The sequence below is a fragment of the Asparagus officinalis genome, chromosome 4, assembly GCF_001876935.1.
Source record: "Asparagus officinalis chromosome 4, Aspof.V1, whole genome shotgun sequence".
In the NCBI taxonomy this organism is placed as follows: Eukaryota; Viridiplantae; Streptophyta; class Magnoliopsida; order Asparagales; family Asparagaceae; genus Asparagus; species Asparagus officinalis.
Window position 1 is genome coordinate 32270728 of NC_033797.1, and position 11223 is coordinate 32281950.

At 36.4% G+C, this 11223-nt stretch overlaps 1 protein-coding gene and 1 long non-coding RNA gene across 5 annotated transcripts; both read right to left on the reverse strand.

Moving 5' to 3' along the window:
* On the reverse strand, positions 351-1933 carry LOC109835879 (replication protein A 70 kDa DNA-binding subunit B-like). 4 transcript variants are annotated; one of them, XR_002245717.1, is made up of 5 exons: positions 1879-1933; positions 1719-1800; positions 1311-1471; positions 1108-1225; positions 351-975 (listed from the first exon to the last, which is right to left on the reverse strand). XR_002245717.1 is itself a non-coding variant. In XM_020403861.1 (4 exons), the coding sequence occupies exons 1-3, from the start codon at positions 1648-1650 to the stop codon at positions 1132-1134; spliced, it is 369 nt and encodes a 122-aa protein (XP_020259450.1). In that variant the 5' UTR covers positions 1651-1864; the 3' UTR covers positions 351-975; positions 1108-1131. The 4 variants fall into 4 exon arrangements, 2 of the variants coding, with proteins under 2 accessions (XP_020259450.1, XP_020259451.1); XR_002245716.1 differs by having other exon boundaries at positions 1537-1800; XM_020403861.1 differs by lacking the exon at positions 1879-1933 and having other exon boundaries at positions 1537-1864.
* Positions 2386-8375, reverse strand: LOC109836673. Its single transcript, XR_002246049.1, has 3 exons — positions 8323-8375; positions 3385-3434; positions 2386-2541 (listed from the first exon to the last, which is right to left on the reverse strand). It is a non-coding gene; the product is annotated as an uncharacterized LOC109836673 (long non-coding RNA).

The window sequence follows — 11223 nt, forward strand, 5'->3', positions numbered from 1 at the left end:
AGGCTTCGGTTCGCTTCCTCCGTTTTGCCAAATTCCTTACGGTTTGGGAGATATCTGTATTTTAATATGAAGAGACTGTTAATTTGTAGTCTCTTTTGCTAGAGCTTTGCACAGATTGTCCTCTTGTAATCTTCGTCTTGGCTCCTTGAAAATATGAGAGTCGTCAGATTGTAACTCCTGATGTTGATTGTGAAGGCTGTTGAATTGGGGCTTTCATTAGTTGTTGTGAAGGTCGTCAGATTGTAACCTTCTACGTGAAAGTCCTCAAATTGTAGCCTTCTGGAAGTCGTCAGATTATAACTTCCATCATCGGTGTTTGATGGGGGATTAACTATCTATTGTGATTTTTAGACAGTCTACAACACCTAACAGGAACTTAATTAAAGTATGAAAGTAAATCTTGATCAAATTTGGCCTCTTATTCAACATGACAACAATCTTAACAAGTAATAATTAGTAAGCCAAGTTTTTTTTTTGAAAACAAAGAATATTGAGGTTTGTGACAACCCCAAGCAAATTCATCACAACAATAATTCTTTGCCAATTAGTTAAAAGAGGCCACCTTTATATCATAAATGATTGATCACATTCTGTGCTATCCATAGACAATAACAAAATATAGTAAAATGGTTAAATATCAAAGTATAATTTTATGTGATGTAAGCAATCACGTAAGCATACAAAACTACTAATAACTCTGCATGAAAATACCTTATAAAAATTCCTAATTGTAATAAAAAAATAAGTTGTTATATAAAATGATTAAAAAATATTGTTCTTGAAAATTTCTAATTGAACGGAGATCAATCTTTCTCCACCTTTATCTTTTTTCTGGGCAACTCTAGAGTAGCATCTTCATCATCTATGTCGATTGTAATATCAGACTGGAGTTGAATTTCTTGTGCTATTATATTGCCTTCGCCTCGTTCATCCTTTTTCTTTTCATCTAACTTTACCAGGAATTTGAATGTTTTTCTGATGTTCAAAACAAATTTTTGGAAATATGGACTCTGATTATTTTTTTGTTGCAATGAGAACAAATGTTATATTAATACTTATGAATTTGTTTATTTTCTAATTTACTACTTGAATAGAGTTAGGAATTACCTCTTTCTTTTCTGTAATGAATGTTTATGCTTTGCATCCAATAAGAGTTTCTGCTGCGTCAAAGAGTGTTACTCTTGCATTATCTGTGCCATTTTCCACGAGAATCTTAACTAAGTACCTGTATTTTTCATTGTTAATTTCTAAAGACAATTAGTATTGCATTTTAATATGTTCATGGTATTAAAAAAGATATATTACTTAACCTTGGTACTGGGTCATCAATGATTCTGCGGCATTTGTCATTCAGACACTCTTTACTAACATCTTTATCAACCTTCTTGTCACAGCCTTTGCAAGCATAGAACCATGGCTCGAGCCTATTTAAAATAGTAGTTATCTTTGCCTTAAATGTGCAATACCGTGCCTGTATATTCACAAAGTTTAGTTAGATTTAAATTTGTAGATAAGAATATGTATATAATATTATACCTGTATAGAATTCTGTGACTTATGCATAATATCACTAATATGAATTTCCTTGGCATTTTTAAAAAGCGTCGATGGAGATCCTTTTGCTTTTGCATCTTCTTCCAATTGAAACATGCATATTATATTAACAAATAATAATATTCCATTATTGGGTTATATGAAAGTATGCTTGTTCTGCTTACCATTCCCTTAATTCGCTAGCTAGTTCTATTTTTGGGTTGATACATAATGTTGAAATAATTTGCGACGATATGCTTGTATCTCCTGCAAAAATGAGAAAATTATAGGAGTAATTTTATGTTTAGCTATCTTTAATAAGAATTTCAGCAATAATTTATGTACCTTGATATATAGAGATTTTAAAATCTGTTAAAGCTATTACAGGTTTATATTTGATTTCTGTTTCAAGAATTGATCCTTCATTTGTAGCCAAATCTCCAAATAAAGTTGCACGCATTAGCATTCCATTCTGCATATGAAAAAGAAAGAATGTTAATATTTTTTCTCTTATGATATTGGAAATAAGTAACATGAATATACCTCATATCCATAAGCGTGATTTTCCTCCTAGTGTCTGGTTTGTTGTGTCTTGTAATATAGTTGATCGCCGGCTTAACATTAGTTGTTATTGCGAGAATATCTGCAAGTGATTTGATAAAAAGATTATGATTCTATAGATTAATGCCTCATTTTGTATTGAAGATTTAAGTAAGAAGTTTGTAATTACTTACTAATTTTTGTTGCATCTTTCATGGAAAATGCTTCTTCAAATGGGACAAAGTTGTTAAATATGTTCTCCAGGTGGAATCCTGTTGGTGCTTCTTTGACTTCTTTGATCGATACGTTTTTTGTTAGTACTAATTCAAGTGACTTGTGGATACTTGGAAAAGCTGGGTTTATTCCTTTCACTTCTCCATTTGAAATGAAAATAATTTGATTTTTTTGAAGTATATCTATAAACTTTTCGATAGTATCTCCGTACATCACTGCTTGTATTTTGTTACCCTGCAAATATTATTAACACCAGAGATCAATGCATGGAAAATATAATTAATTAATACTAATCTATATACTATATGTAAACAGGGAAACATCAAAAAAAGCCATTCTGATAGTTATCAGTGTTTTAATATAATTTACCGATTAGAAAATGAGATTTAGCAATATTCATATGATCAGATGTAACGTTGGGCAAACAATATAATATTTAAAATAATTTTATTTTACCTTTGCGTCTGCAAGAATTAGTTTTAGTATTTTCCTTGATCCTTTTGCATTTTTGTAAGTTGCCTAATATATCTATGAGAATGAAGCGTACCTATGAAATGAAAGTTTTCATAGACCGATTTTTGTAAGTTGCCTAATATATCTATGAGAATGAAGCGTACCTATGAAATGAAAGTTTTCATAGACCAAACAAGCTATGAACAAAGAATAACAAAATTTTCCAATTCCTTAATTATTTCACATGTACACTTGCTACCATCTACTCATCAAAATCACAGACTTAAATCCAACCCCAAAGAGCGAAAAATCCTACTAACCTCTCATGCCACAAAATAAGAAGAACTCAAGCCAACTACAGAGAGATAAATCAATTAAAAAAAAGGAGAACCCTCATCAAGAATTCAAACCAACTACAGATTCATTCTCATCTTTTAATCGGTTAAATTTAAAAAAAAACCCTCATCAAGAATTCAAACCAACTACAGATTCATTCTCATCTTTTAATCGGTTAAATTTAAAAAAAAGAAGAGGAAATGTATCTATGTTATATTTCGGTTTAATCAAATTAAATATATAATCAAATAAATCTAAATTACATTAATATCAAACATGAAGATTTACCTTTATAAATGGGAGAACCTGCAACAATCAAATCCTTAATCCTCGAAATTCTGCAATAAAATTGAAGTTATTTTAAAAAAAATTAAATTGCCTTAAAATGTAATTGCAATGTAAAACAAATATCACCATCACCATTAAATCAAATACACAATATTTCTAAAGAGTAATTATGCATGAAAATATATAATAAAGAAACATACATGTTGAAGGAGATGGAGTTAGTATAAAAATTGTGTAATTTCTTGGTTTATATATAGGTACGAGGTATTACATGTGATATGATAATAGTCATAATTAGAGTTTTATTAGAATTTGAATTATATTACGGGTGTAGGTGGGTTGAATTTGTGTTATGAATTTACTTCTTTCGGAAAAAATTGTGTTACGGGTATAAGAAATGTCCAGTGAACATCTAAAGCAAGTTATTGGCTTGACTTTGATGTATTAGGACGTGGATAAGATCAAGTTTAGTTGGAACTCATTAATTACATGGTCATCTACTTGTTGTGACTGATGCTTTGAGAAACCAAACCAACGAACGCCGAGAGAAAGACCAAACAAAACACAAACACCAAGGTTTTACGTGGTTCGGCAAATTGCCTACGTCCACGGGGCAAGAAGGGGGTGGGTTTTCACTAATAGAGAAGGAGAGTACAAATTGAGATTACAAATCGCTCAAACGAACCAACTAATCTCACCAACAAATCTCTCAATCTCTCAACCAATAACCCTAACAAATAGCTCAGAAAGATCTCTCTTTTTCTGTGCTCCAAAACCCCAAAACTCTCCTCACAAAACCCTCAAATCGTATTGGTATTTATACCAAAACAGAAACCCAAACAGACTGCAAATAGGAACCTGAACTTTCCAAAAAACCCGTCATAAGTCGACTTATCAGTCTGCATAAGTCGACTTGGCAGAGCGAAAAACAGCAACTGGAGAAGAGATCATAAGTCGACTTATCAGACCTGATAAGTCGACTTGGCAGAGCAAAAAACCAACAATCCAGAGCAGAACGTAAGTCGACTCATGCACCAACATAAGTCGACTTACCATAAGTCGACTTATGCCTGTGCATGAGTCGACTTATGACCAAAAATCTGCTTTTTCCAATTCTTCTCCACAATTCTCCACCTCGGCGAAGTTTTCCCAAAACTGAGCCGACACCAACCAAACAAATGCCTCACATGCTGAGACCCAAATGAGAGTGTGAACACTCACCCCAAATGTCGATGTCGCTCACCAAATCGGCTGCATCAAAATGACTGCCTACGTATCCTTTGCCCAAGGAATCAAGCCTTCACGTAGTTCACCCAAACGGCCTCCAAAGGCCCTCAATCAAATAGAAAAGTCTGCAACTCTTCTCCAATATCACCAAACGATCTGCAACTGATAGTATTCCCAATGACCCCAAATTGAGACAAATCAAACACCTCCACCTGAGGTAAACCAATGGCCATATCCAAACTATATCTACCAGCTGCAACTGAATCCAAAACCAATCCATCATCTGCATCCAAAACCAAATGATCTCCAACCTGTGTCACCTTAGCTGGAATCCCAAATGACGCAGTATGATCTGGAGTATGTGGAGTAATCTCCACCCAACGTGGAGTAGCATCACTCTCCACCTGCTGCGATATCCAAATGACCTGATCAACACTCTCCACCTGCCGAGAGTCAAAAGTGACATACCTGCTCAGAACAAAATCAGAAGCTCCCAAACGATAATCAACTGAGCCTCCGAACCCCAAACGCGCAATCGGATCCAATCTCACATCCACGATGTGACCAAATGCTGGGTATCCAAATATCCGACGCGACCCAAAATCTGAAGCAGCTCCACCAGATCTAATAACTCCTAAAGCAGCAGTCGGCGACCTATGCATAAGATGACCCAAATATGTCGAAGCCCGCACACCAATGCCAATGCTCGACATCAAACGCCGATCCTCCTCCAGAAAGGAACGACCCATCGAAACTGTCATCTCATCTCGTCGCCCCAAAGTCTCCACACCAATGAAGTGTCTCCTATTGCCGTGAGCTCGGCACCAACGCAAGAAAGGACCCCTACCAAAGCTGAAACAATGAGTTACCTTTCTGCCAATACACTTCTTCCAATTGTTGTTGACTTCTAGGACTTTACACCAACGGGAACTGGTCGCGACCCAATAATGCCTAGAACAATCACCAACTGTGGAAACCAAGATACGATTACCTCCCAATGATGCCTCCTTGGAAGGCCCCCAAATGCCTGACTGAACACCTCCAAAAAGACCCCTCGCTCGATGGATAGAAGTGCCAAACTCCACCACGGTCTCGCTCATCCTAATGTGCTCACAGGACTTCAATCTGCAGGTCATAGCACTCCTCAACAACCAATGCACGGTATTACCAATCATATACCCCAGCACCAAACAATGCCACAGTCTAGCCGAATCTGATGAAGTCGTCATTTCCCTATCAATCACCGTGCTTCCGTGCAAATAATACAAATTTCTTCTTCTGACGCCCTTCATCACAATCATGGACCCAAATGTAACCTTCAAGCGTGCATCCGCCAAGGTCACCCTATAGCCAGCTGCCTCCAAAGCTCCAAGTGAAATGATGTTCTTCTTCAACTGAGGAACGAACCTCACTCCAACCAACTCCCGAATCACCCCGTCACTCATCCTGATCCGAACAGTACCAATACCACCAATAGAGCATTTGTGATCATTCCCCATGAGCACGAAATCCCCTCTTTCCAACTCCTGAAAGCTGGAGAACCAATCCCTCCTAGGGCAAATGTGGTATGTAGCACCCGAATCCAATATCCACTCTGTAGAGTAGGCAACACAAACTGACGGCAGTGCAGATAACGAGTAGCCCGAAGAATCCGAATCTGAATCGTTGCCACTAGCCTTGACAACATTCGCCTCTGAAGCTTGAATAGCTTTTCCCTTATTCTTCCCGGCTCGATCAACTAACTTTGGGCAATCGGCTTTCCAATGTCCATCTTCTTTGCAAAAGGCACATTGATTCTTACGAACTCCAAGATGTGCCCCTCTAGACTGCGACCTCCCACTACGGTTTGGACCCTTTGCTCTTGCGACCAACGCCCCCGCTACCGGCTCAAACGAAGTCTCCTTATCCTTCTTTCGAAGCTGATAATTCACAAGTGCAGCGGTGACCTCACTATACGAAAGAGATGCCTTCCCATTAATAAGAGTAAGAACGAAGGTCTCATATTCCTCGTCAGGCAAGGAACTCAATAGCAACAACGCCTTGTCCTCATCTTCAATCTTAACATCCACATTCGCCAAATCCGCAAGAAGCTTCGTGTAGTGGTTCATGTGATCACCAATGGAGGTTCCTTTCTTCAACTGGAAGCGGTAAAGCCTCCTCTTCAAATGCAAGCGATTCTCCACACTCTTGGTCAAATACTTGCTCTCAAGGATCTCCCAAATCTTCTTTGCAGAAGTCTCATTGATCACATCATACTTTAGATCTTGAGTGAGACAAGACCTAATCACACCACACGCCGTTCGATTCATCTTTTTCCAAACCTTCTCATCAATGTTGTCCGGTTTCCCGTCCAACTCCAACGTATCTTCCAAATTTTGCGCGTTGAGCGCATCCATGACTTCGCATCGCCAAAGTCCAAAATTGTTTGTGCCATTGAACTTTTCCACATCAATCTTCATTGAGTGGATATTCAAGCTTTGGACGGTCTTCACGCCGGAAGTACTGCCCACAACTCCTTCTTTCTCGGCCATAATCCTCAAGGCACCACCAAACCAATGCGGAAACAAACGAGAAATAGATCCAAACTGAAAAAGACGAGATTTTTACAAAAAAAGATCCCACCTTTATCACCAAACGAAGCCCTAGATGAACTTCCAAAGCGATCTACTCCTCCAAATAGCCCAAGCGTTGCCCGTGCTCTGATACCACTTGTTGTGACTGATGCTTTGAGAAACCAAACCAACGAACGCCGAGAGAAAGACCAAACAAAACACAAACACCAAGGTTTTACGTGGTTCGGCAAATTGCCTACGTCCACGGGGCAAGAAGGGGGTGGGTTTTCACTAATAGAGAAGGAGAGTACAAATTGAGATTACAAATCGCTCAAACGAACCAACTAATCTCACCAACAAATCTCTCAATCTCTCAACCAATAACCCTAACAAATAGCTCAGAAAGATCTCTCTTTTTCTGTGCTCCAAAACCCCAAAACTCTCCTCACAAAACCCTCAAATCGTATTGGTATTTATACCAAAACAGAAACCCAAACAGACTGCAAATAGGAACCTGAACTTTCCAAAAAACCCGTCATAAGTCGACTTATCAGTCTGCATAAGTCGACTTGGCAGAGCGAAAAACAGCAACTGGAGAAGAGATCATAAGTCGACTTATCAGACCTGATAAGTCGACTTGGCAGAGCAAAAAACCAACAATCCAGAGCAGAACGTAAGTCGACTCATGCACCAACATAAGTCGACTTACCATAAGTCGACTTATGCCTGTGCATGAGTCGACTTATGACCAAAAATCTGCTTTTTCCAATTCTTCTCCACAATTCTCCACCTCGGCGAAGTTTTCCCAAAACTGAGCCGACACCAACCAAACAAATGCCTCACATGCTGAGACCCAAATGAGAGTGTGAACACTCACCCCAAATGTCGATGTCGCTCACCAAATCGGCTGCATCAAAATGACTGCCTACGTATCCTTTGCCCAAGGAATCAATAAGATGAAAGCCTGCATTTTTTTTATACACAAACATGTACCTTCATGCGTTCATAAAGATTTCTAGTTGAAAATATCATAAATTTATCAATACATGTGTGCATATGAATACCTGCTGCAATAAAAAAAATCCGAACCTATCAGCATGCAAATGCATGCGCACGCGTGAGCACACACAGTTAGAAAATATCAAACATGAAGATTTACCTTGATCGGTGGGAGAACTTGCAAGAATCAAATCTTTAATCTTCTAAATTCTGCATGAAAATTGAAGTAATTTTTTAAAAAATATCAATTGCCATAAAAAGTAATTACAATGTAAAACAAATATCACCATCACCATTAAATCAAAGACACAATATTTTTAAAGAATAATCATTGAAAATAAAAAAGACACTTACATGTTAAAGGAGATGAAGTTACTATGAAAATTGTGTAATTTCTTGGTTCATATATAGGCATGAGGTATTGCATGTGATAGGATAATAGTCATAATTAGAGTTTTATTAGGATTTGAAGTTCAATCAGAGATTTATATATAAAGTTATTAAAGTTATTATAATAAAAGTATTACGGGTGCAGGTGGGTGAGTCTACAGATAAGAATGTAAGTTTAATCACGAGTTCAGATAGTTCAGGTGTGTGATAATAAGTTCAATAGAGAATATAATAAAAGGGAGTATGATTCATTTTTAAAATAATATCTCATTCCTAAGGGAATTGTATCTTTGGCCACGTTGGTGCATGAAAGAAAACAAAGTTTTTTTTAACTAATAATTATTAAGGTAGTTCAAAGTATAAAGGGGTATATTTGTCTAAAAAAGATTTTCCGAACTCGTACTTTTAAATGGAGTATGATATGATATGATATGATATGATAATAATTAATTGTTAAATTTGAGGTATGTTAGAGAGATTGATTCTTAATTGAGTTTAAGTAGGCTCAATTATTGAAAAAAAAACTCAGTTGAAAATTGGGATCAGGTGGTTAAGTTCAACAAAAACCCTTTAAAGAAGATAGTTTGTGTACAAATTGAAAATGAAAAGTTGTTTCTATAGAATGACCTATTTTAAAATAGGTCGCTTCTAAGGAAGAAAAAAAAAACCTTTTTTTTTTGTAGTATATTGCTTATGACTAAACCGCTCAAAATAACATTTTATGGAGTGCTGTTTATATTTTGTGGTAACGTATGTTGGCCTTAGTCTCTATTATTTATTGGAGAAACGTCTAATGCTTTCAAAGTGATGCTCTAGTATCACCTATTTTAAGAACAATCTGAGCGGCTGTATTTGATTTTTATATAGAAACCTATCGACTGCTGCATTTGAGCAGATAGAAATATTCCTCGGATCAGAAAAGAAAATCTCGAATTGTTACATTTATGAACCGTTTTTTAATATTTTACAATAATTTGGCACATGCAGAATCTGTCCCAACTAAAATGGTCATGAACCAGATCCTGGGGAATTTTTTCGGTATGACTGACAAAAATGCATCTAGATAAGAAGTTAAATTGTGTTTAATCAATTGAGTTAGTGAATCCACTAATCCTGGCAAATAGATTCAGAATCCAAATTAATTATAATGTTCCTAACATATAACATGTGAGCAGATTAAATAAAAAGTAGGCTTAATTGCACTTAAATTCCCTATAGTTTCCCTTGCTTCTTATACCTTCACTTGTTTAAATTTTTTAAAATTTACACCGAGATATCCTCAGTTTTGCAAATGCAAGAACTTCCACTTGAGAATTCTTGCGTGATGGTCGTGCTGATTTTAGAACTTTAATTCTTAATTTTGTCAAATTTACCATTAAAACTTTCATAAGTCTACTTAAATCTACCCTAATACTATTTAAAATAGAATTTCGGTAGGTTTAACAATAAATCTAACTAAAATTAAGAGTCAAAATGTTCTAAAATTAGTATGCGAATATCACATAAGAATTCTGGGTGGTAATTGTTTTTGTTAATTTGCGTAACTGGAGTATTAAGCTTAAGTTTTAAGAACTTTATAATATATAAGTGCTGCAAAAAATAATTGAGGATAAGTTCAAATTAGGGGCTGTTTGGTTCGCTATTATAAGGGGTGAAAAACTTAGAAAACCCCTCCACGTCAGATTTTTAGCCCTCCACATCAGCTTTTTTGTTTCCGTCCATTTCACGTCAGATTTTTAGCCCTCCACATCAGCTTTTTTGTTTCCGTCCATTTCTTTGTGCCGCTTTGGTTCGTTCGAATGGAAGAGGGAAAACTCTTGTTTCCGTCCATTTCTTTGTGCCGCTTTGGTTCGTTCGAATGGAAGAGGGAAAACTCTGCTGAAATCGCTGCCAACTAAGAGTTTTTTTCCCTCTCCGATTTCCTTCCCCAACCAAGTGAAATTAATGAAAACTCTGCCACGTCAGATTTTTTTTCCTTCTCTGCTCTGTTTACAAAAGTTTTCTTTTTTTTCTATGCGAACCAAACACAAGAAAAATAAATACATTGATTTCCCACCATTTTTTATGTGCGAACCAAAGCAAAAAAATCTATTTCTTGAAAAAGTTTGGAAAACTCAAAACTTGTGTTTCTTTACATGGAATTGCATTTCTCTATATCAAGGAAACAAACCAAACAGCCCCTTAGAGGAAACCATAGGATGTTTAGGTGCAATTAAGCCTAAGGAGCATGAAGGTAGCTGGTTAATTTTTCTCCCCTTTTGATAAATGATAAGAGTGAGATATCTCCAATGAGACGAGGAGGTCCGAATGTTAATAAAAAAGTTGAGAGATATTGAGTGATCAATCCCCGCATTACAGGAGATGTATTTGCAATTAACAGAAGATTAATGCAATTTGAGTGCTAGAAAAAATTATTGCCGCAGACGACTAGATTTACGAATATGGTAAGCTTCTCTCGATGCTCTACCGATTGCATTCAGATCCATCGTGATTGCAGAAAGTGAAGTATCCCCATTTCTGATATTTCTTTAGCAAAATTCAAGGACAAATTATTACACTCGCTTGCAAATGTCCCGTAGAGTATATTTTTTAGGCTAATTACGCAAATCAAAAGATTTAAACTTATAAAATGATGTTCATCTGTTTTGAATTATAGAATATACCCGAATTG